Source organism: Camelus bactrianus, chromosome 28, assembly GCF_048773025.1.
Source record: "Camelus bactrianus isolate YW-2024 breed Bactrian camel chromosome 28, ASM4877302v1, whole genome shotgun sequence".
Classification (NCBI taxonomy): Eukaryota; Metazoa; Chordata; class Mammalia; order Artiodactyla; family Camelidae; genus Camelus; species Camelus bactrianus.
Window position 1 is genome coordinate 20,150,582 of NC_133566.1, and position 25,616 is coordinate 20,176,197.

Genomic DNA, 25,616 nt, shown 5'->3' on the forward strand with positions numbered 1-25,616 from the left:
GGGGAGGAAGCCAGATTCTGAGATGATTATTGGCAAGGGGTGTGTCGGGGGCAGGGGCAGCGTGTGTGCGTACGTGTGTGTGTGTGTGGGACGTCAGTACCTAACTTAGGGTGGGGGTGGGGGATCAGGAAAGGCCTCCAGGAGGAAGCGACTTTTGGGCTGATGCGGAGTAGAAACCTGACAAAGTGGAGCCCAATGCACAGAGCTTCTGAGTCTGGATCAGGAGATTCAGGGATCTGATAACCTGCAGATATGGTTAATATTAAATGTTGAATGAGTGTGTAAACAACTCAACAAGGAGGGGAAGGCGCTCCAAGCAAAGGGAACAGTGTGAAAGCCTGATGTGGGGGCAGAGTGATCATGTTAAAGGACCCAGGATGGAGTCATTCTGGCTGGAGCCTGGGAGGTCAAGAGGAGGAGGGGTGAGATAGGTCACTGGGTGGAGTGACTGTGAGAGTCTCATGCCTGAGAGAAGTAGCAAGCACTGGAAGGTCTGAGGCCGGCATCCAGGTGCTGTGGGATTTGCATTCTTAAATGGACATAAGCTGGCAGCCAAATACGACCTGGAGAGCAGGGGACAGATTCTGTTGGTGTCCATGTCGCCCACGGTGCCTGACCCAGGGTGGCTGCTCCGGCATCCTTCACTGATGGAGGAATACACTGCTCTTAGTTTAGTACCTTTTTGGCCTGGGCCATATCCTTTCAAGGTGGCCATTTATGGGTGGCCCATCAGCTCATACTGTCTTGATCTGGGGCGCCTGCGTGGCGGTCACAGGAGACCCAGGCTGGGGTAGGGGCAGAGCCCGGGACCTGGGGAGGAATCCTCATGGCTTGGCTGTGCCTCTGTGTGTGGTCTGGGAGGAGGGACCCTGCCTGCCATTACCGAGAGGCTGAGGATTAGCGGATCTGAGTTGGCACTTCTTACCTCGAGGGTCTTAATAATCCTGGACCAGAAGCAGCTGGCTAGGGGAGAGTTGTCCGCGGTGCGAGTCCTACTGCATGCACCATTTGGTTTTTTGTAGCAGTCGTAACCAGAGCCAAGACACCAGAAATCTATTACCACCCTAAGCTCCATCTCTGTCTTTGGAGAAGAGAGGTGGAAAGAAGCAGTGCAGGCCTTTGGGGGCCTCGGGGTATCCAGGTGCTCCCTCTGTGCCCTGAGACTCTGCCTTTCTCTTTGCCCCCAAGTGCTGCGGTCCCTCAGCTCCAGGTCCCCGTTCTGGACGGGCACATCTCTGCCGAGCTGCGGCTCCCTCGCTGTGGGAGGTGGTGGCCAGCGGTGCCTGTCGGTCTCTCTGGACCCTTGTGTTCTGGGTGCTGGTGCTGGCCTTCCAAACAGAGACACCCCTCCTGTAACCGCCAAGACCCTGACCCCTGGGACTTGAAGGACAGCCGTGCCTGCACCCCACACTCTGGTCTGGCCTTAGGCCCAGCCCAGGGGGAGAGACTCAGAGGCAAAGCCAGCGTTGGTTATTGTTCTTCCAAGGAATGACTCTGGGCTCTCCACCAATGCCTGGGGAGGTGTATGGTTCTGTGACATAACGAGCTGTGTGTAAATAATTAATCATCAATGAATTGTATGAAAACAATTAACTACCTTTTTAATATAGACTTTTCCCCCCAGTGTATATCCAGCAAACACCTCTTTTGCCTCCGTCCTCTGAGCCCTCTCCCTGCTGCTCCGGGCCCTGCCCTGGGCCTGGCTGCCCCCGGGGACCCTGTCCCTGGGCTCCTCCCCTCCGCGTTTGCTCCTGGTTCTGGGTGCGGGGAGTCAGCAGGCCTTGGGGCTCTTGTTCTGCTCCCCTCTGGTCAAGGTTTGGTGACGAGGGTGCTTCCTGCCCTGGCAAGTGCCTGCGCTGTGCACGGTGTGAGTGTCTCATCCACAGGCTGAAGACGGGGGACCGGGTAGGCTTTGTCAGGGGTTCTGTGCGGGAAGGTGGTTTTCAAACTCGTCCCCCCTTTTCCTGTCCTGTTACTTATTTCTTATTTATATGCCTTTGTCTTTCTCAAATAAAATCTTATGGAGAATCTGTGTATAAAGTGAGTAAGTAGAACTGCTCTGGTCGAGTGTGAAATGGGACCTTTCAGGCCAGCACAGCTGCCCCCCGCCTCCCCCCGCTCCCACGGTTACAGACCGGGGTCTCCCGCCTACGGCAGAGTTTCCTTACGGTTCTCCCGGGCCTCTGAGCAGCTCCCGGAAACCCAGAGGGTCTGCCCAGGACCTGATGGGGCCAATAAGAAGTAGGTGTGCCTGTTCCTGACCTGGTTTGCGGTGCCTTGACTGCCGGGGCGTGCAGCTCTGCCGGCCTTCCCTTCCTTTCCAGAAGCTTTCTGGTGGGTTCATTCTCAGTCATTTCCAGGGCCGAGAAGACCTTTGGGGTCTCACTGAAAGAGCGACGCGGGGGCGCTCGGGACGCACGCCCACCGCCTCTGCGCCGTTCTGTGCCCGTGCTGCAGGGGTAGGAGGGCTCACCTCCCCCAGATTCCCTCGCTGCTGTGGGTGCGTCTTCTAATGAGGTCCTCTGTCGTGAGATCTGGAAGGTGAGGGGGCAGAAGCCTTTTTCTCCAGCAGCGGGGGCGTTACGGGCGGGCTCCCGCAGACCCCAGTCTGCAGGGGCCAGGCTCTGCGTCCCTCTGCCTGCTCACCTGCTGCGCGAGTGTGCTGTGCTTGTGCGGTTGGCACAGTTTCCTGCAGCTTTCTGACCTTGGGTTTCAGCCGCTGCGGGGCCTGACGGCAGCCCTGTGACTTCTGCAGCTGCAGCCATTCCCGTGGCTTTGGAAGCACGGGTTCCTGCTTGAAGCACCAAGAGCAGTTTCTGATCCCTGCACTGACCTCTGACTAATGGGGTGGCGCTCCCTGCCTCATGGGGGGATCTGTTAACTCTGGTGGGTGTGGGATGAAGGCGGCGAGGGTTGGGAGGAGGTAAGATGCGAGGGTAGGATTGTTCTTTTAGCTTTCTGTAAGGCGGTGGCGTGGCTGTCTCCAGAGGTCCACATCCTAGCTGGGTAGTACCCAGTTTCTTGGCTTATAATACGACCATGAAAGCAAACAGACCCTGTTGGCAGGGCTTATGCAAAACACTTTGCCGCAGTGGCCGGTGCATCTCAGCCCTGGCCCGACATCCTCTGCTTTTGCGGTGGCCGGGGCGCAAAGGCACCTGAGCGGGACTTGGCCAGTTTTCACGTGGGTTCATCCTAAAGCTGACAACTGTTCTGCACCGGGGCAGGGCCGAGCTGCATTCTCATGAAAACACTGAAGGCTCTTCTAAGGGTTGTAATCTTACCCCACAGAGTGGGGGGAATAGCACCAGGGGCCAAGATCTCATGCACTGGGCTCTGAGCCTTAATCTCGTCTAGAAGCCCAAGGACCTGGGGCCGTGTGATCGGTGTGTCCACAGGCCTTTCTCTTCAGTGTGAAGAGGAAGGAAGCCCCAAGGGCTGAGGCAGTGCAGAGCGCTGACCCCGCCCTGTCCACGCCCTCCCCCCAAGACCCCCCCCCCTACTGCTGGGTGTGTCCACCCCTCATGCTGGGGGGCGGGGGAGGGCAGGCTTAAGAGGGAAGTGCTTTCACATCAGAGCTTGAATCACCAATAGAAAGGAAAACTCAAAACACTTTATTTTAGGTTAAAAGAGAAATAAAAGCCACCCTTACTACCCTTAAGCCATTTCAGAAGTCACACTTTTTGCTCACGTAGAATTTACGCAGGCTTTTCTTGCCTGTCAGGAAAGATCGCTGGCCAGGTTCTCTTTCCGCCCAGAGGCGGCGCCTTTTCACTCATTCAGCTGGCAGAGCAGGGCCGATCCCTTGGCAATCCAGTAATCTTTGGGCCGCTTGGAGGGTAAGAGGACGGTCACCACAAAGTTGGTTGAATGACCTAGTGAAGGACACAGAGTGAAAAGGGTCATTACTTAAAGAATAACCGCTTAATACAAAAATCACTGTACTGGAGTCAAGACACCTGGGTTCCAGAACTGAATTTGCCTCTAAAGATGAAGGGCAAACAGTCCCCTACAGATTTCAGTTTTATGCTCTACAAAGTGAAGATGCTGGAACAAACGATCCTTTAGGACCTGCCCAGACTTTGTATAACCTTATAAACCAAGTTTCAAGTTCTCCGCAGTCTGTTTCAGGGAGCGCTGGGCCAGGATTGAGGCCTGAGCTTTCCGTGCGACTCGGGGGATGCAGTCGGTAGGACGGGCATCCATCCATCCATCCATCCCTCGTTCCCCCCAGCAGGGAGGAACTGGGGCTCCCGAGAAGACTAAGCGTAGTCACGGGTGTCCTGTCCTCAGCTCTGGGACACCTGAAGTAAGAGGTCACCCTTGCAGCTTCCTCCCTGTGGGCCTGTGTGAGGGGGTCAGGACCGGCGTGAGAAGAGGAGGGCCCTGCCCTCAGGACGGGAGTCGCTGTTTCTGGCATTCACAGCAAGGCCCGCCTGTGTGGCAGTCAGGCAGGGTGGTGGCGTCCCCAGCAGAGAATGCCTGCATCTCCCCTCCCCTTTGTGTGTCATTCCCTGCGTGGGGCCTTGGCAGGTGCTCGAGTGACATCTTACAGTAAATATGCAGTGTGTGTACGTATAGTAACCGTTAGTTTGAGGGTTCAGATAAGGTCCACAGCTCGCAGCAGTGACGTGTGTCTTAAATCTCTTTCATTTAGAGATTTAGGGACCCCCTCTGTCACTTTTGTCCCTTCCTTGTAATATGTTTGTTGAAATAACTAAGCTGTTTGTCCTGTAAAGTTTCCCAGAGTCTGAGCTTTGCTGTCAGCATCCTTGTGATTTTACACATGTTCCTCTAGGCCTGCAAGGCTGGTTAGATCTAAAGGCACGATCACGTTCAGGGTTGAGATTTTCGGTGCGAATACATCCTAGGTGGTGTGCACGTCCATCAGGAAGTCTAACTGCGTTTCCTGGCTGGGATGTCAGCAGCTGTTGATAACGATTACTTTGTGCCGTTATTTCATTAGGGTTAATAATTTTAAAATTTAGTGATGATTACGTCTATGGAATCCATCTGTGATATAATTTTTGTATGCATGTGAGAGAAGGATCTGAGTTTGGCACAACCAGCTGTCCCAGCACCGTCTGTGGAACAGTGTCTCTCTTCTGGCCGGATTTTAGCGCGGCTGCTGTCACAGGCCAAGCTCCCACGTGTGCACGGTGTGCTTCTGGGCGCTCTGTCTAGTACATTTGATGTGTCTTTTGAGTCTTGTGCCAGTGCAGCATCATTTTAATTACTACCTTTCCTTGGTTCCTCTTACTGAGAACCACAGAGCTCCTGCTGGAATTTTAGCCAATAATAAGGAGACAAAAGACTGTGAAAAAATAGGTCAAAGGTTTGAGCAGACACTTCATCAGAGAAGATATAAATAAGCACCAGAAAAGACGGTCACTGTAATGAGCCGTTAGGGAAATGCGAAGAGATTCCACTGTACTGTTATCCATCTGTCTGTATTTATCTCTCCGTCCGTCCGTCTGTCTGTCAGTTATCTACATCTACAAGTGGGAGGACTGGTCATACTAAGTGGCGGTGAGGATGTGGAGGGACGGGAGCCCTCGTACATGCTGGCGGGCATGTGAAGGTGTGGCCACTTTGGAAAAGTTTAGCAGTTTCTTAAAAAGTTAAACATGTCCCTGCCATGTGGTCCCGTCACCCCCCTCCCAGACAGTCATCCAGGATAAATAAAAGCACGTGTCCACACAAATGCCGTTGTCAGTACCGTCGTTAGTTTAAAAAATACCGCTGAGTTCTTGTTTAGATCTGTCGTGGGAGTGGGAGGTGGAGGCGTGCGGTAGGAACGTCTCTTTCAGTCTGTTCTGTGTGTTACCCTCAGAGAACATACTTTCGTTGAGTATTTTACTGATGAAAAATACCATGAGGACCTATAGTCTCCATTTAAATGAGAAATTTTTTTTTAGTTCTTTCTGCCCATATTTCTGTCATCTGGAAACTTGGCTCCACGTTATTGGTAAAGTAATTTTTACAGTCAAACTATTAAAGATTTAACTGTGTTTGTGGGTATGAAATGGAGGGTCCGTGGTGATTAATTTAGAGCCTCCGTATGTCCAGGGGTCTTTATTTTCACGCCTTCCCTGTTGAATGATAACGTGGTTGGATTTGCAGTTCTGGTTCAAAGTGTTTTTTCCCAGCCCTTTGAAGAGGTCTCTCTGTCACCTTTTATGCGCACTGTGGACAAATGTCCGATGCCAGTCTGACTATCACTTTCTGGAATTTTAGTTCCAGCATATTAATACAGTTTATCTCTTTAGCTTTGAGACTTTTCTTTATCTCTGATAATCTTTAGTATCACTTTGCTATGAGCTCTCTTAAAATTGAGTATTTGTTTGTTACTTAGTTTTAAAAATTACCCCCACCACTGTGTGAAATGTCTCAATCTTAGAACTCAAGTGTCTCTCCAGTTCTGGGAAATGATCAGCCGTTACCTTTTTAAAAAATATTACCATTCTTCCATTCTCTCTCCTTTCCCCTCCCAGATTGCCTACTAGATAAATGTTGGAAATGTTGGCTTTCTCCATAGTGTCCTGTCACTTTAAGAAAAACTGCGTTGTGCTGTATTTTGAGGGATTTTCTCGGTGCATTCTCTTGGCTCACCCTCTAGCTGTCTGCTCTCAATTCTTCAGCTTCTCTGTTGACATGGCTTTCTTTCCATCTGGTTCCTTTTGTGAAGGGCTGTAGCTCAGTTTCAGGTCTACCCTGATTTCCCTTTTTGAAGCATGGCATTCCATTTGTTAGTTTATTTTTAAATCTCTTCTCTAGGATGTGTCTCAATGGATTTGGTAAGAGATACAGAGATTTTAGTGTCTACTCAGTCCATCATTTTGAAATTAGAAGTCACTGCTCAATTAACTGTTTTCTACTAATTAGACTATCAGACGCAAGCATTAGTTTTGTAGTATCAATCTACACCCAGTATTAAAACAAACAGAATTTACATCGTGTATACATTTGCATGTCATAAGTGGCCAACTGGCCCAGGATCACCTTTGCCCATTACCGCGTGGCGTTTGGACTTTGATTGTCCCTTGCATTCGGTTGTTATTTGTTCGGGTCTTAGCACATCCTCACCTGTGGTTGAGAGGGTTCCTGCCCGGGCCCCTGTTTTATAAAGTGGGGAGTGGTAGAGTGTTGGGCTTGGCTCATAATTTTGTTGAGGTTCAAAGTGGACCACAGGCAGCACTGGATTCATCTGTCCGGGCAGTGCGTCTTCTATCACCATCTCCTCATTGTCCCATCGAGAAGCATCCATGAACATGCCATGAACAAGAACGCCATCCTCAGGAGAGGGCAACTGAAAGTCACCAGAGGTGTAAAGGTGAGAAGAGGAGGAGGGGATCAGCGTTGGGAGACGCCCCCTCTGTCCCCCATCCTCAGTTAATGCTAAGAACCACTCGAGGGGCTCTGTTACTGCTCACGTTTCGGGGAGGAGCCTACTGAGGCTCCGAAAGGTGAAATAACTTGCTTTTCAGTCTGTTACCACGCCTCGTACTTTAGCACCCCACCAGGCTGTGCATACAGGGTACCCCTGGGAGACCCACGGTGGGCTTCAGACTCTGATCGTGACGTTAGGATTTTCCCCTTCTCGTGGGAAGGAGATGGGCTGAGAAGGCTGAGACTTTCCTCTGTTATTTTTAGCAAGGTCTCTCAAAGATCTGGGGGTCCTTCCAGGAAGATAGTTTGCACATCTGCAAAAGTATTTGCAGAAGGCCTGTGGAAAATTTTTTCAAAGAAATTTTGCAGGAGAAAGAGAGACAGAGACCCTGCCCCTCGATGTCCTGTGATTAGATGTCACCACTAGTGTACAGTTTCTGCCAAGTTCCGGCTCCTGTGTCACCCTTCCTCAAACACTGAGTGAATCTGGCCAGTCCCAGGGCCTTCGATCTTTGGGTAATTGGAGCTTCACAGCTGCAGGCAGAGGACCCAGCACTGTGGACGTAAGTAGTGTATTTCATGGTAAATAAAAGGAGTCGCTATAAAAGCTCTTTTTGGTGGGTCTTCACTTTCTAGTGTCCTGAAACTTGCCCCGTGGGTGCAGTGGGGTGGGCGGCCCTTCCTGGTTTGGGGGCTGCTATATACATTTGTGCAGGTTTCCCTGAGTAGGGGCTGGAACCATCCTGCACCCGCTTGCCAAGCCACATGTAGGAACCATCTGGACACCCACCCAGAGGGACGGCCTTTTCCTAAATGGCACAAAGGTGGCACCAGGTGCGCGGCGGCCCTGTTTGTAACAGAACTCAGGTTATCTCGCCGTCTTTGGCTGTGTCTAGCAGCCATTGGCTGGGAGGACCAGGACACAGGCTAACTGTACAATGTGCAGTCTCCACAGACGGCGGAGATTCCAGGGCATTGCATGGTTCACTGCACGTGACCCCACGGAGATGTGTGCGGACTGGGGTGGCTGGAGGGACAGAGGCCCCGGTGGTCACTGGAAACTTGTGTCCATCGAGTTGTCTCGATGCCATTGTGTGGCAGACAGAGCACATGGGGCACAGAGCAGGGCCAGCACCCAGGGCGGCCTCGGCGAGGTCTGTGTGGGTGTGGGGTTCATCCCACCTCCTGCCTCCTCAGCTGTTCCTGACCCGGGCCTGCGACACCCTCCGGCTGGGAAAGGCCTCAAAATGATGAGTACGTTTCTAAATTGGTTTCCCCCTTACTTTTGCATGCTAATACTTTAGCATAAAAAATTGATACTAAAACAAATTTCCTTAAAAGAGTAAGGTCTTTCATTGTCATTTTAAGATACAGGCAATTCAGAGCATGGGGTGTTAGAGTATTTCATAGAGGAAGCCATGAATGTGGGATCAGTCTGGCCTTGGTGTGTTTCTGCTAATCAGAGCAAGGAGTGGGCCCGTCAGATCTCAGTGGGGTGGGTATGGATACAGTTACCCAGGAGCAAGTCCTGTTCCTACGAAGACCATGATATTTTAAGGAAACTTTAGTTAACAGCCACTCACCCCACCTAAGCTGACTGGCTAGTGGACACATGCTTGACAGAAGCGATCTGGGGCATATCTTTGATTTCATGGCACGCTTAGCAAATTGTATCTATAAGGCCCACTGGGGCGGACAGGTGCTTTGAAGCAGAGGCTCCTCTGCCCCATCAGTATCTCTGCACATGGAAGGTGGGCAGCTCAGACTGGCAGCAGCGGGCCCCAGGCTGGGCTGCATACGGGGGTCACCAGGGGATCTTTAAGAAATACTGATGCCTTTGCTGTTCACCTGAAACTAACGCAACACTGTAAATCAACTCTACTTCAATAAAAAAAATTAAAAAAAATTATTTAAGAAAATGATGCCTGATGTAATTGGGATGGTTGTGATGTCACTGGCTGTGGCCTGGGCATCAGGATGTTTTTAAAGCTCTACAAGTGATTCTAACCAGCTGCCGAGGTTGAGACCTTCTGGAGCAGTGGTGCTCAAACTTGAGTGGGCTGAGAACCCTGCTGGAGGGCTTTTAAAATACAGATACTCCGAATCTGCCTGGAGTAGGTCCTTGGAGTTTACATTCAGGTAAGTGTCCAAGGGACGCTGATGTTGCTGGTCTGGGGGCCGCACTTCCAGGGAGCAAACCACGTAAGCAGAGTGTGAACTGCTTTTCTCGTGCGGTCCTACTGGGGATGTAATGTGGTTTCAGTTACATGATGCGTGAAGTTAGCACGTCAGTTCTGCCAGGAGGCGGCTGAGTGAGTGAAGCCGATCGAGGCAGCCTCAGACAGTAGTTACGTATGGCGGGTGCAGTATACGCCAGTCACGTGGTCTCTGCAGGTTCGTCTGCACCGCACTGCGGCTCTGCGTTGGGTGGCATGGGCCCCGTTTTGCAGACGAGAACACTGAGGTGCAGACGTGTTAGTAGTTGCTCTAGCACACAGAGCTGGGGAGGGGAAAAGCTGGGATCCACTCAGGCCTGCCTGATTCTGAAAGTTTTTACCCTCTCGCTGTATTGCCTCCGCAAGAATGAGAGAGTTACTGCGGGCATCCAGGGAAGCAAAGCGGCACTGCTGTGAAGTGAATTTCCAGGGGTCAGGCTAGTTGAGGCAGGTCCCATCTGTCACTGCTGATTGGGGAGCCCGTCCTGGGGGTGTGAGTCCCATCCCGCCCCTCCCCGGCTCCTGCACGGTGGGGAAGACTGTCCGAGATGCTGAATGGCAGTGGGACAGAAGCTGCTTCTCTGTGCCAGCCGTTGGGGGCAGTACCTCCGTGTCCATTGGCAGTTCTTGTCCAAACTGCACTGTCTTGGCAGCTTCTATAACCACGGCTTCGTCGCGATAGGCAGGGATCATGTTGTACTTGAAACTCAGCTCATCTATAGGCAAGTTGTACTTCCGAGCGTGGTTCTGAAGGGTTCCTGCAGGAAAACCAGAACGCTGCTGCCCCGACTTGCCTCATCCAGGCTGCTCTAGTGTTACAGCCCTGCCTCTCCATCCAGAAGACCCACCGTCAACATCTTACTCTGAATGGGTTGGGGGGGGGGCGGTGGGGCCAGGGTATGTGTGAATTTTGGTCCTACCTGGGAAGAGAGGGAAGGCCCAGTGGGAGGTGCACCTCTCTGCCAGTGAGGGGGCTTCAGAGCACAGGCTCCCCAACTTTAGCATCTTGCTTGGCTTGTCTTTCTTGTGTGGGCTGTTTATTAGGGACTCAGGATGAGATAGATGAAGGACTGACCTAATTAGCATCTGTTAGCCCAGGGCCCCTGGCCCCCTCTGGGGCTCCCTCGCCAGAATCCCTGAGGGCCACCGGAGGGGCATCAGGAGTCATTTTTAGAGGGAAGGAGGCTGCTCAGAGTTGGGGCCAGAGCAGGCGGAGAGCGGGTGGTGCCCTGGATCTCGGGCCCCCCGGGGAGTCGGGGCGTGCCGTGCGCGCTCACAGGGCTTGCCCTCAGAGCCTGGAGGGGGCTGGGGGAACCCTGGCTATTTCTGCCATGCTTCACCCTGGCAAGCGAGGAAGAGCAGGGCCTGACAGGACTGCCCTGTAATCAGTGACCCCATGCTAAGCCATTAGCAGCCATGCCGTTTTCCCAGGTCCTAGAAGCCCAGAGTGTCACAAATGCTGTCTTTCCTAGGGGCTTTTTCTCGGGAACGCACTGGTACCTGTTAGAAATCCTTGAGGGAAGAAGAAACCGGAGATCCAGAAGGACTTAGGCTGACCTCTTTTGAGCCACAACTAAAGGAGAAACATTACACCATAATGTACCTTTTTTTTCTGAGCTAGAGTTTGTCATTTATATCAAAGGCGTATTTTGGAGAGCCTCTCGGGAGGCAGAATCTAAACTAGCTCTGAGCTGGTCACCAGCCCCATTCTTACCTTCTGCCCTGTCCCCGCCTTCCTCAGCCACCAGGCTGACCATAAAGCAGAACCTGGTCATTACAGGGGTTAGAGCGCGGGAGCCAGCAGCAAGGTCACACCTGGCTGTCTGGACCCATGTCACGCTGGTTCTGTACCTCCCGCTGGGGCCCCATGAACTAGATCTGAAACTCCAAAGACGGCCCGGAATTAAAGTGGAATATGGGGTAAGGGCCCAGGGCAAACTACACTGTAATCAGCATAAGACTTTCAAAGGGATACTGTTCTGGAAGTTTCTGTCTCTTTGGGTTCAGACCATCCCTCCGTGGTTGTATGTCAGTTGGCTAGGGCTTCCTGAGGATGCTCGGGCCACCCAGAACATCAGACCCCAAAGACGTGACTTTTCTTACGTCCATAGACGCAGTCCTCAGAATGAGGTCTTTGACCCACGATCCGAGTGGCTTCAGGGAAGGGTAGGCTGTGCTGGACCACAGAGAGGGAACTTGGTTGTTGAGGAAACTGTTATACACCTTTTCCATTTCTTCAGACATCACCACAAACCCCGCGATGGCTTTGCTGAGCGTATCTAGAGACGTCTGAAAGGAAAAAAGAGGACTGGTGTCCCTCACAGATGTGATTACCGAGTGGGGGTGACACTTGTTCGGGGCGGCAAGTGTCGCTTTGGGCTGAGGGGCCTGCTTGCTGGCTTCCGTCCTCTGCACGCCACCTGCTGGGCCAGACCCTCCAGTCTTTTCATGCTTTTTTTTTTTTTTTTTCCAACACTTGACCACAAGGGTGTAAGGCCTGGGAGGAGGGGTGGTTCAGGCAGTTAATAGCAGGACCCAGTGCAGTGGAAAGAAGAGAAGGTGGAAAAATGTCCTCCAAACATTTCAAGAAATGCCACTGTGCAGCTCTCCTCCAGGCCGAAGGAAGAATGGGCCTGATGGTTAGCGATTTGGGAACCATGGAAGGCAGGGGTGAGGGCGTGGGGACTACCTCACGCCATCAGCCAGCTCTGCTCAGGATGTGCCGCGGCCCCAGGAGTTACAGCGGGAAGGAGAGGTTCTTAGATGACACCAGTCTTTCAGCTGACATCAGAGAGCTTCCTTGTGCTGGAAACACTTTCTTAAGACACGCCCGTATCCTCCCCTCATCTCAACAAAAGACAGAGGCTGGCAGTGGTCCTGGGAGATACTGGACCAGCAGCCACGGGAAGCACAGGGTGATGTTTGCCGCCCGGCTGACGGTGAAGGCAGGGCATAGAGATTTGCGCGGCTCTCCTGGGTTCCAGTTTTGTGAGAACTACTGCCAAACCATATTGGGACAATATTATAGGAAGATATCAGAGACCAAGTTTATGTTGATTGAAAAAAAAAAGTCCCAGGTGCAGCCACTGTGGAAAACAGTATGGAGATTCCTCAAAAGACTAGGAACAGACTTACCATATGACCCAGGAATCCCGCTCCTGGGCATATATCCAAAAAGAACCCTACTTCAGGATGACACCTGCACCCCAATGTTCACAGCAGCACTGTTTACAACAGCCAAGACATGGAAACAGCCTAAATGTCCATCAGCAGATAACTGGATAAAGAAGATGTGGTATATTTATACAATGGAATACTATGGAGCCATAAAAACTGACAACATAACGCCATTTGCAGCAACATGGATGCTCCTGGAGATGTCATTCTAAGTGAAGTAAGCCGGAAAGAGAAAGAAAAATACCATATGAGATCGCTCATATGTGGAATCAAAAAAAAGAAAACAACATAAATACAAAACAGAAACAAACTCATAGAATACAAACTTGTGGTTGCCAAGGGGGAGGGGAGTGGGAAGGGACAGACTGGGATTTCAAAATTTGTAGATACTGACAGGCATATACAGAATAGATAAGATTATACTGTATAGCACAGGGAAATATATACAAGATCTGTGGTAGCTCACAGAGAAAAAAATGTGACCATGAATACATGTATGTTCATGTATAACTGAAAAATCGTGCTCTTCACTGGAATTTGGCACAGCATTGTAAACTGACTATAACTCAATAAACAAATGTAAAAAAAGTGCCAGGACCACGGGTAAATAGTTCTCGAGACAGGATGAAACAGGGCTAGTCACGCTTCTGTTCCTTCGTGGGGCTGGCCCCCTGTCCCCACCTCTTTTCACAAGAGGCAGTGGTAGGAAAGAGTTTTAATTCGATTCGCCCTTAGGAGCTGAGGGACCATTTGCAGCAGAGCTCAGGAAAGAGGCTCCCAGCCGGAGCCAGAACAGCAGTCGACCTTAGATGCTAAAAAGTGGAGAAAGGCAGCAGAAGCCTTGTCTGAAATGCGGGGAGGATGCACGTCAGAGACGGGGAGACCAGGCCGCCAGGGCCTCCGAGGGCTGCTAAACGCACACAGAGGAGCGGCCACCACGCGCACGCCTTCAGCGGAGCCCGCCCTGCCTCCCAGCTCTGGACCCATCTGGAGGAGGGGGAGCTCAGCACGACGGCGTCCCTGCGGCCCCCGGGTGAGGTGGGGCTGAGGCGGGGCAGAGCCGGTGCGGGGCAGGCCCGGGGGAGGGCCCTGCCGAGGTTCCCGGGGGCCTCGCCGCCTGCTGCTCCCCCCGCTCCGCGCCCTTCTGCTTCCTTCGGGGGGATTCTTCCGTTAGTGGTGGACATTACTGTTTGACCAGAAGAAGTGACCCATTCGTTCACCTGCACATTCAGATCTTCCTGGAAGATTTAGTGTGTGTCGGGCCCAGGGGAACCAGAGATGGTTAATGCGCTAGTTCCCTTCTCTTCAAGTTCACTGCCTACTGGGGGAGCCAGACTCATGGACGAGTAATCACAAAGCAGGGTGGTACGTTGTACACACATACAGTGACGGACGCAGACCCCTGAAGGGTGGAGCCCTGAGAAGGGGCTCCTGTCATCTGGTGGTGGAGGGCAGGGCTGGTGTTCTGGGAAGACTTTGGTGAGGAATTGACACTTGACTTGTCCATCTTTAAGTGGGGGAAAGGCCATGATGTGGAAGAGGCAAGAGCTGAGCAGCATCCGTCTCCTCTTTGAACAACAGTACCCTCTTAGTTTCAGCTGGGCACAGAGCATCTAACACAGCGACCGCATTTCCCAGCCACCCCTGCAGCTGGGATGTTGCCCTGTGACCAAGTTTTGGCTAATGGGACACAAGAAAAAAAAAATGGATGCAACTTCTGGATCACATTTTTTTTGGAAACTGCTCTCCCTTGGCCCTCCCTTTCCCCTGTCCCAGTGGGTGGTAAAAGGGGACAGTTGGAACAGCCACCTTAGTCCCGGAAGTGGAAGCTACCCACTGAGGCTGGGAGAGCCAGCCCTCCGGCTGGGTTCCTGGATGAGCTCACAGAGCAGGACTAACCACTGCCCTAGACACGGCTAGATGTGGCTTCCCTCTGGGCTGTTCGATGAGAGAGAAGTGGATTTGTCTTATTTTGGCCACTGTATTTGGGGGACCTTTATCACAGCAGTGTGATCTATACCGACTCATTCGGTGCAGAAGGTGATAAGCCCTGTGCTGGCTACCTGGCCTGCTGACAGGGGCATTTACCTAACTAAATGCCACAGTCCCAAGGTGAGGACTTCACATACTCAGCAGACCCAGGGCCCCGCTGCCCCACCAGCCTGGGTACTGCCAGCCAGCCGGGACACTCGGAGACTGCTTTCCTAATGGGGGGCAGATGGTCCTTGACTTTGAAGGACCTACCCCAGCTGTCCTCCCTCGTCTTACCACTGAGCCTTGTTTCTTTGCAGGGTATTTGGTTCCCTGCTTGGCAGTAAGATTTTCCCTGTTAATGCTTAATATTTGGGCTCTAATAGTTTCCCTTATCAAAGCTATGCATGGAGAAACCAGGAAGTCGCTTAGCCACCGTTAGAAAGTCAGGGCCACCCAGAAAGTATTCCTGAGCATAAGGCAAAGGTCCAAACAGTTGTTCTCAAATTTGAGTTGCAGTGAAATCATCTGGGGGAGCTTATTTAAAACTCTCATTCCCGGGGATTCCTCAAGGAATGCTAACTCAGTGGGTCTGGAGTGGAGTCAGGGAGTCCACATTCGGACACGCAGCAGAGTGGATCCTAACGCAGCTGTTCTGTGACCCGCACTGTGAGAAACTCAGGTTTTCAGGATCTTCATAAAGACTGTTATTAAATGCAAGCCAGACACCAGGAACAAGCATGGAACCTCTCTTAACTGCGTGCTTAGGTCCCTGGTCAAATTTCTAGGGAGTCAGTGGTAATTTCTGAGGGTGCAGGTCAGGGTTATGAGGGGACTGGGGATCTGTCGTGTGCCGTGTTCACCACTACGCCATGACTGGAGAGGGGAGTCCAGACCAGTCAGAGGAGGGTGAATTCCGCTTGAGACAAGCTGGGCTTGAAGAGCTGTCAGCACAGCCAGGTGGGGATGTTGGAGGGGTGGCAGTGGAAAAAGGCACATTGTTATGTGATCTCTAAGGCTCTGCCAGCCAGCAGCAGTGGGGGCAGCGACCGCTCATACGCGTATCAGCTTCAGCAGGCTGTTGAACCGGTCCACTTCTTGTCCAAGGACAGTGGTCAGGGAGTTGAGGCGTCCTTGAGGATCCTTGATGAAAAGGCTCTCGGACGCACTCTCCATTTCCAGGGTTTCTGAAACACACACGGCTGATTCGTCAGATCAGTCATCACTGACTTCTGGCCTCATAACATCGCTGCTGGAACGCACTTATCTTAACTTTCCTGAAAGCCACCTTCTCCTGTCTCTGGGCCTGGGCTGAATGGGGGTCAGGCCGTGCAGACTTCAGTGGCCCGTGCTCGCAGGACAGGCAGCGACCTGGTCGACGAGGGATGTCCCTGAGACCAGAGGTGCCCGGGACCCTAAGTCTTCTCCGCCTCGTGTGTATGCGAGGTCCGCAAGCCGCACTCTCCCCTCACACCTGCACTGCGTCTAGGAGAGTGGGGTTGGACTTTTCTGGACTTCGCCCCGTGAACGTCTTTATCTGGCTGTTTATCTTTATCCTTTGTTATACCCTTTAAAATAAGCTGGTGAATGTAATTAACTGTTTCCCCGATTTCTGTGAGTTCTAGACAATGACTGAACCCACAAAGGGGGCTGTGGGAATCCTCGGTTTATAGCTGGTTGGTCAGAAGGTCCGGTTACAACCTGGGACTTGTAACTGGCATCCGAAGTGGGGGCAGCCTTGTGCGACCTAACCCGCGGGGTCTGTGCCAACTCTGGGTCGTCAGTGTCATCATTCAATTGTTTAACAGCCAGTTGGTGTCCAGGGAGTTGGAGAATTGCTTAGTGGGAGGGAAAAACCCATTTATTCGGTGTCAGTATTGTGAGGAGAGAGAGGAACACAGTTCATTATTTCACTCAGTTTTTTTCCCCTACCTTAGCTTCTTTTCCTATAATGACATCTCTTCCAACCATGAATGACAGATTAAGAAATCTAAGTACACAGTCACTCTAGGAAAAGTACGAAAGTGGATTTCTGTGGTTATTCAGGAAGATTCCTTAACTCACCAGAAAACAGGGTGAAATAATTTAGCCACTTCCCTTGAACGGAGGGAAAAAAGTGAAGTGGCTTCTAGGGCAGGGCTGTCCAACAGAACGTTTTACTGTTGGAATTGTTCTCTATCTGTGTTGTTCCATGTGGCAGCACTTGAAGGGCAGCTCATGCAACTGAGGACATGAATTTTAAATTTAATTTAATTTAAATTTAAGTTTAAGCAGCCACATGTGGCTGGTGGCTACTGTCTTGGACAGCTCAGGTCTAGGGACATTAGGAAGCTCCAGAAAATGTCTGGTTAAAGTTTCATTGGGCTGGAAACTAACTTGCCCCTAGTGCTTCTGGAAGTGGAGATCTGGACACCTGCTTCTCACTCAGCTCTCTGAGTTTATTCCTCAAAGTCCCTCGATACACAGAGGCCAGCAGTTATTTACTACCTGGAACTCTGGTCTGGACAGAAGCAACGAGTTCTTGGACAATTTCATCATTGCTCTTTCCTGCTCCACCAGAAGATGACCGTGGCTGAACCTCCAGTATGGTGTTGATTAAAGTGCTGGTCTCTTTGTACTGTAATGGCGAGAAGAGACAGAACAGTGAAGACCCTAGTTCTCAAAAATAATTTTGCAGCACACATAGCTTATTACAGAAATAATGGCAGTGGCCAAAAACAAGGAAATTTTATTTTTTATACTGAAGACAGAGTTGGTAAAATGTGCTCAATAGCTGTCAGTATCATATGTAAACATTTTTGGTTAAACAACAATGTGAAGGTACTGAATGCCATTGAACTGTGTACTCAAAGACGGTTAAAATGATAAATTTTATGTTATATGTGTTTTCCCGCAGTAAAAAAATCATTAAACAATTTTTGGCTAATTATTTAAAAGGCAGTTACGAAAGTGAAGAAATAATGACAATTCAGCTTTAGAACATACTTTAATTTAAATAACATTTTTCTCAATTAGAAAAGTACAATGGCTTATTATTGAAAATGTGGAAAACATAGAAACGCATAAAGAAAAATAATCCACAATCTTGCTTTCTAGTGATACTTACAACCCTACCACACCCGATGCCCTGGGACATCTTCTCTGTATATGTGCATGTAGTTTAAAAAATGAGCCCATAAAACGTATGTAGTATTCGTTCTTTTTCAGTTTCATGAACATTTTCTCGTATCACTCAAAAGCCTTGTGAGTCATGCTCTAAGTGTACAATACTTAGTGGTATGAACACACAGTAGTTAATAGTTTATTTACTTTTTGGACATGCCTTTTGTTTTTTAGAACTCTGAATAGAATATCTGTATATGAATTTCCTCCACTATCATTTAACTTCTTTAAATGATACATTACCAAAGAAATAGTTTAAAACTGTACGTCACTATATTGACCTCTAGCAACACTGTATCACTTATATGCCCATCTGTGTGTTTCTGATTTAACAGGCAAAAAGATGGTTTTTCATTGGTTTGCACTTCTTTGAGGATTATTAGAGTCAAACATTAAAAAAAAAGTTTGTTGGCTGCCTGTATTATGTCTATGAATTATCTATAAATTTTGTACATTTTTGATTTTTTAATGTTTTTTATTGATTTATAAGAGATAATTCTATAATAAGGATAATTAACTTTTTTTCTAGTGGTAAAATACACATAACATAAAATTTGCTATCTTAACTATTTTTAAGTGTACAATTCAGTGGTATTAAATACATTAATAATGTTGTGCAACCATCACCACTATCCATCTCTGTAATTCTTTTCCTCTTGTAAGACTGAAACTCTGTACTCATTCAACAATAACCCCTCACTCCCTCCTCTCTCCAGCCCCAGGCAAGCACCACTCTACTTTCTGTCGCCAAGATTTTGACGGCTCTAAATACCTCATGTAAGTGGAATTATACAGTATTTTTTTTTTACGTGACTGGATTATTTCACTTAGTGTCCTGTCCTCAAAATGTATTCATGTTGTAGCATGTTACAGAATTTCCTTCCTTTTAAAGGCTGAATAATATTCCACAGTATGTATACACTGTCTTTTGCTTATCCATTCATCTGTTGATGGACACTTGGGTTGCTTCCATGGTTTAGCTATTGTCAGCAGTGCTGCTGTGAACATGGGTGTGCAAATAACTGTGTGTGTGTCCCTGCTTTCGATTCTTTTGCATATAAACCCAGAAGTGGAATTGCTGGATCATACAGTAAGTCTATTTAAAATTTTTTTGAGGAATTACCATACTGTTTTCCATAATAGCTGTACCATTTTACACTCCCATCAACAGGGCACAAGGGTTCCAGTTTCTCCACATCCTTACCAACACTTGTTGATTTCTGTTACTTTGACAGCAGCCATCCTAGTGGGTGTGAGGTGGTGTCACACACAGTAGACTGGATCTGCATTTCACTAAAGATTAGTGATATCGAGCATCTTTTCATGTACTATTGGCCATTTATTTATCTTCTTTGGAAGAATGTATATTCAAGTCCTTTGCCCATTTTTGAACTGGTTTTGATCTTTGGCTGTTGAGTTTTGGGAGTTCTCTTCATTCTGGATACCAATCTCTTATCAAGTATGTCATTTAGAATATTTTCTCCCATTTTGTGGGTTGTCTTTTTACTCTGTTGATAGTATCTTTTGCTGCACAAAATTTAAACATTTTCATGAAGTCCAGTTTGTCTGTTTTTTCTCTTGTTATTTCTGCCTTTAGTGTCATATCCAAGAAATCATTGCCAAATCTAGTGTCATGAAGCTTTTGTCCTATGTTTTCTTCTAAGAGTTTTATATTTTTAGGTCGTATATTAAGGTCTTTGATCCATTTTGAGTTAATTTTTGTATGTGGTGTTAAGTAAAGGTCCAACTTCATTCTTTTGTATATGGATATCCAGCCTTCCAGGCACCATTTGTGGAAAAGACTGTCTTTTCCCCATTGAATGGTCTTGGCACCCCTGTCAAAAATCATCTGACCATATATGTGAGGCTTTATTTCTGAACTCTCTGTTCTACTCTGCTGATCTGTATGCCCGTCTTCATGCAGTGCCAACACTGTTTTGATTACTATAGCTTTATTGATTTCTAAGTTTATCCCATTGTAGTCGGAGAAGATAATTTGTATGTTACTCATCTTTTAAACTTTAATTGATGATTAATTTGGGGTATGACATATGGTCTAACTTGGAAAATTCCCCATATGTGGATGGTTAACTTTTTCTTTTTCTGTTTTGTTGTTGTTTGTTTCAAAAATGTTTCACTTTGTCATTTGTTCTTAAAATTTTCTTATGACTTTTTTGATGTAGTCACACCTGTTGGCTCTTTCTTACGTGAATTATGTTTCAAATGCTTTTCATGCTTAGAAATTTCCATTCCAAGGTCAGTTAAATAGTCTCAATTTTTCTAGATTTTTCTTTTATTCAGAAACATGGTATCTTCTCATGTATATTTGTTGAAACCTCTTAGAGGTATTTCTTTATACCAGTCACAACACTCATCATCCACTTACTTGAGAAAAGAGTTCAGAACCTGGGATTTTAGATCTTGATTGTCTATTTTACATCACAGACATTCTTTCAAACATGACTTTTGACATAGTCATTAGGTCTTAAACACATATGTAGAGCTTTTTACTAAATGCCATGGTTAAATAGTTTGGTGTCCTTGCTCACTGCCTGTCATTTAATATTATGACTTTTCCATTTTAATTCTTGACTTCTTAGTTGGATGAAAGTCTTGAAACACTTAGTGCGGCCAGCCTGGTATTACTGCCTATGGTAGTAACTGAGGTGGAGACTTGCAGTGAGCACCCTTCCCAGTTGCCCCCCGTTAGGGCAGGCAAAGACTGCGCTTTTTTGCATCACTGCAGACGGGTGGGCCACCTGACTGTTCTGGCCAATGAAGCGTGAGCCGAATGCAGACCGTGTAGGCTGAAGCAGTAAAAAAACCTGTGCGCAGTTCTCTAGTCTCTCTCCCCAGGCTGCCGTGTTTGTTTATGTAAGAATATTATAATTCACAGAACTAGTGAGGTGACTACTGACGTATCTGGCTCAGACACACAATATAAACATGTATTTTACGTTGAAAGGTCACGTACCTGGAAAACGAGATTGGCATTTTCATGCATTCCAAATATTTCCGGGTCATCTATCAAAGGCAGGTTTTCAATGTAGTCTTTAAACTCTTGCAGGCTGTCAGCCACGGGGGCAAAATAGATGCCTGTTAAGGAAAACACAGAAGGCAGTTCTGTCTTAGCTTTTGAGTCCCGCCAAGTTTGGTACTTCTCTGCCTGTTTAGACAGCGGCTATAATCAGCTGCCTCACATAGAAAAGGGGATGGTTTTCCCCAAGCCTCTCGCTTTCACTTCTGCGCCTAGTTTCTTTCCTTGAGGCCTTTAGCATCTGATTAGTGTCCTAACCTTTCGGGGGTGTTTCCTCGAGCACATTTCAAGATTCTGAGAATCCAGGGATGTGCTGCTGAAAAGAGTTCCTGATTAAGGGCCCCGAATTTATATAACTTGGAAAACACATTTAGACGGAATACAGCCCATTTTAGAACAGAAATAATTCAAAGTGGTTATTGCACAATTGGTATTCTTTGTACTCTTAGAACCAAACCAGCTTTGAAGGTGGCGCAGGGCCTGGGCTGTGAGGACACACAGGGCTCCTGGGTGTACAGCTGTCAACGACTTCTTGGAAAAAGTCTTTCCCGTAATGTTGAAAAGTCACTCACCTGATTCAGAATATTTATAATTCTCTTGTAACGTTTCAGGAGAAAAAAACCTTTTCAGGACCGTGCGGAGGCATCTTTGATCCCACGTGTCTGTGACTCTGCCTCCATATGTAATTTCACCTGCGAAGGAGTTTGCATTTAAAAACGTATTATTGTTTGTTTTTAATTGACATGCATACCCACATTCTAATAGCTTTATTTATATACACATGTATTTGGTACTGACAGTGGAAACAGCACATTTGAGGTTCCTTCCACTGCACCCCCCACCCAAAGATAGTCAAAGTCAATTTTTAAAAAGCAGGAAAAAAATCTAGTATGTGTGCTCTACCCTAATTATTTTGCTTTTCCCAAATAACTGAAACTGAAGCCACTGAGCTCTATTTACATTTTTCTTCCTTCTTCCTGGTTTTGTTTTGTTTTTTTTTTTGCTTCAAAAATACTGGTTTTGGGTCTTATCCCATCACTGACTGAGTTCTAAAACACACGTCCTTGCCATGAAGCGCTGTGTTTTTTGCGGGCCAGAGAGCTAAATGGAACCAAAACACAACACGGCATTCAAACTCCATACGTACCCTATAAATGACTGACACTAAGCTAAGGAGGAAAGATAGCTCCATGGTGAAAGACATAAGTCGCCTCACAGAAAATGCGTTACGGGGAATTAACATTTATTGATGTGTCCCATCTCTCATTTTCCACAGAGAACTTGCGTTCCATTTCACCCGAAAATCACAAGTAGGAACGATTGTCTTGCTGATCTAACTCCTTGGAAAAATTCTAGACCCATTGCTACAACTCGTTCTTCACCTCCGTAGTGCTCGCAGAAGGATTCTGCCTGTGACACTGAGATGCTCCACTTCTGCACCCTTTAACTGTTCATCCATTCTCATCTCCATCTTTTCCACTATGTCAAGAAGATTTTTTTTCCCTTCCTTGTCTTTCAAGCTGAGATGTTTGGTTGAGAGGAGGTTATTTGTATTTGAAACCTCAATAATTGACTTCTTCCAAGATAGCAGTGTCCTGACCGGTGTCTGTCTTCCCTCCTGCTCCTTCTCAATTCCCACCGCATACACTTTGGTCTTGGCAGCTGTCACATCACATTATAATTTACTATCTCCACCCCCTGAGCCTTTGGTAGGCAGGGACCATGTCACCTTGTATTTCCAGCATTTTTTTCTATTTATTTATTTATTTTTAAACATTTTTTTAATTGAGTTATAGTCCAGCATTTATACAGTAGAACAAATCAATATTTTCTGCATTCATCCTTAAGTGACTGCCTCAAACCCCACCACTGGCCAATGTTACTGCCTGGATAAGGCATTGCCTTTTTACTCCCATTGTTTTCTTTTTAAACATTTTTAATGAGCTATAAGTTAAAAATCATAAAAGTCACATAAAACGTACACGTGTGATTAAATAGTTTTTAGTAAATTTACAAAGTTGTGTAACCGTCATCATGATCTAATTTTAGGACATTTCTGTCATTTCCCTCCCACCCCCCAAAACCTTGTGCCCATTTGCAGTCACTGCCCATTTCTGTCCCCAGCCACATGCAGCCACTAAGCTACCTTCAGTCTGTACATTTGTCTTCTCTGGAAATTTCATATAAACAAAATCATACAACATATGTTATTCGTGTCTGGCTTCGTTTTCTTAGCATAATGTTTTTGAGGTTCATCTACAGTGTAGAGTGTATCAGAGCTTTATTCCTTCTTATGGTGGAATCGTATTACATCCTATGGCTGTACCTCAATTTATTTATCCATATACCAGTTGCTAGACATTCAGGTTGTTTCCACTTCTGGGCTATTATGAATAATGCTGTTAAGAATATTTACGTACAAGTTTTGGTATGGACATGTGTTTTCGTGTCCCCTGGTACATTCATAGGAGTGGAATGGAATTGCTGGGTCAGATGGTAAGTCTGTTTAAAACATTTTCCAAAGCAGAGGCGTTTTTACATCGGCACAGATTCTGGAGGCTGGACTGCCTGGGTTTAAATCTTGGCTCCACCCTTGTAAACCATGTGCTTTGGTTTCCTCATGTGTAAAATCGGGGACGTAACGGTCCTCCCCTGACAGGGCTGTTGTGAGGGTCAGACCTGTTAATTCACGGGAAGTACTTAAAACAGCACTCGGCACGTGGCAAGAGCTAAGGGTTTGCTGCTATTATTTGGGAAAACATCTACCCCATTTCCTATATGCAAATAGTCTCATGATATTCTTATCATGGTCTCGTATTTTCAAAGGGAATCTCAGAAGTCCTCACCACCATCACCACCTTGGTGACCATCAGGACACCACCCTGGAACAAGCCAGGTGGGTGCAAGCCGACGGCCGTGTGGGCGTACTGACCGGTGATGTAAGTCAGCGCGTCCCAGGGGATCTTTCCTTTGTGACAGTACAGGTTGAGGTTCAGTAAAGCACATTCTCTGTCGCTGTCGTTAAACTCATAGCAGATATTCCAACCAAGAGGGCCAAACTTCTTTCTCTCCTAGAATAGAAAATGAAAATGGTCTTACAATTTGATAAAAATTAATTCTGTGTAAAGTATTGGAAACTAAAAGGCTTCTGTTCAGGTTGGGCCCCCCCATCCTGCAAGATCGGCTAAAATCCTTGCAGTTCAACCTGAGCCAGGCGTTCAGCAAACAGGGCAGGCGCCTCTTCCGCCGACGCTGGCCCCTCTCCAGTTTCCCAAAAGGAAGTCTGATATTACTGGACATGTGACAGGGTGACAGACCTGTTGAAAGAACCACTGTTCTTTACGGTAAAATAATTAACACTCCTGAAACCTGGCTGCAGGCAGGTGAGAGAGTGGAACCACCGGTTTCAGAAGCAGAGGCTGGAGGGGAAGCCGCTTTTGTGAGCCCAGCACCGCTGAGGAGATCAGGGCTGTGCTCTCGAATCTGCCCTTCTGCACTCATCCGGCGGTGGTGCCCCTCAGGTCAGTGCAGAGCCGGGGGGCAGAGCTGGGAGACCCCGAGGCAAGGGGCGGACAGAGATCAGGGACTGACTGAGACAACTTGGGTTCAGACAGAACAGGGCCCTCAGCATTTCACAAGTCCATCTGTAAGTTTTCATTTAATTCTTACTTTTTATTGACTGATTTTTTAAAAACATAATACGCTTCTTCTTAATTCTGTTAAAAAGCAAATGGAGTGTACCTGAATGATTGCATGAAAGAAACAAATGCCGAATATTATTTGTCTCCATTTTCTTCCAAGGATATTTTCTTCGAAAAATGAAGGTGTCATTTCAGTAAATGCTCGTCTGATATTTGCACGTAAACCTTTCGGAGGCTCGTTGGTTACCTGGGTTTAGACACACACATGGCAGAGAGGGTGGCTGTACCGGCTTGCGAGGCCTCGCCCGCGCTCTGCTGGATGGCACGGGGCAGGCGGGGAGGAGGCAGCCCGGGTCCTGGGTGAGCACTCATACGCAGAGGCTCCCCATACACTGGAAACTTCCAGCACCGCCACCCAGCAGCCATACTACTTGCAGGCCTTTCTCTCAGATGCTGGAACATTCTCTTAACTGTGGATGGGGTTCTGTCTCATCCCTCTGCATGCTTGATGTTCTCTTGCAGAGGGCAAGAGGGACGTGCTGAACGGCCAGCAGCACTAGGGCCCGCAGGGATGGGCAGGGGCGTGGGAGATCGGCTCCCTCTCACTCTCCGGTGAAGGGACACTGCCTCCCACCTCCCCGCCTCGGCCACCCGGGCTCTGACTCAGGCCTGCACAGGCCCGGGCTCCCGGGACCCGCTTGGTGAGCGCCCCGAGGCCGGTCACTTCCCACAGTTCCGACCAGGTGTGTACGGTACCTTGACAGAGTTTTGAAGAACTGTGACAGGAAATGCATTGCTAGGCATGGAACTTAAAAAAAGTCGAAAGGTGTCCTTGATAACAACATCTGTTTCAAAGACAAAACGACACAAAAGGAAAATGCTGAATTCTTAGTAACACTTTTTCAGAAGAAATAATTATTATAGGATAGTGAAAAAACAGGCTGTAAGTTCTGTTCAAAGACTGCTTGTCTATTTTAAGTATTTTGTGTTGTGGAATGTTCTAAAACAGAGATGGGGGAGTCT

At 48.1% G+C, this 25,616-nt stretch overlaps 1 protein-coding gene and 1 long non-coding RNA gene across 31 annotated transcripts in view; one reads left to right on the forward strand and one right to left on the reverse strand.

The window, feature by feature from the left end:
* The window catches only part of LOC105072091 (uncharacterized), a 120,508-nt gene that overhangs the window by 50,133 nt on the left and 44,759 nt on the right, over positions 1-25,616 (forward strand). For 13 of the 30 annotated variants that reach the window (XR_012502967.1, XR_012502974.1, XR_012502969.1 and 10 more), the window contains one exon: positions 1,189-10,202. The exons of 10 other annotated variants lie outside the window; for them this stretch is intronic. This is a non-coding gene — a long non-coding RNA (uncharacterized LOC105072091). Of the gene's footprint in view, positions 1-1,188; positions 10,203-18,631; positions 18,693-23,778; positions 23,849-24,331; positions 24,474-25,616 lie in introns of those variants that run through there. 7 more of the 30 variants (XR_012502986.1, XR_012502989.1, XR_012502990.1 and 4 more) reach the window with 5 other exon arrangements.
* Positions 3,737-25,616, reverse strand: part of DNAH6 (dynein axonemal heavy chain 6) — a 150,366-nt gene continuing 128,486 nt past the window's right edge. Inside the window, exons 66-77 of the mRNA XM_045519487.2 lie at positions 25,350-25,438; positions 24,694-24,840; positions 23,885-24,023; positions 21,525-21,644; positions 20,890-21,011; positions 17,241-17,370; positions 15,813-15,940; positions 11,709-11,894; positions 11,106-11,178; positions 10,212-10,363; positions 7,087-7,309; positions 3,737-3,875 (exon numbers count right to left, since the gene is read on the reverse strand). Of these exons, the coding sequence (XP_045375443.2) occupies positions 3,772-3,875; positions 7,087-7,309; positions 10,212-10,363; positions 11,106-11,178; positions 11,709-11,894; positions 15,813-15,940; positions 17,241-17,370; positions 20,890-21,011; positions 21,525-21,644; positions 23,885-24,023; positions 24,694-24,840; positions 25,350-25,438 (1,613 nt within the window). The 3' untranslated portion in view covers positions 3,737-3,771. The remainder of the gene's footprint in view (positions 3,876-7,086; positions 7,310-10,211; positions 10,364-11,105; positions 11,179-11,708; positions 11,895-15,812; positions 15,941-17,240; positions 17,371-20,889; positions 21,012-21,524; positions 21,645-23,884; positions 24,024-24,693; positions 24,841-25,349; positions 25,439-25,616) is intronic.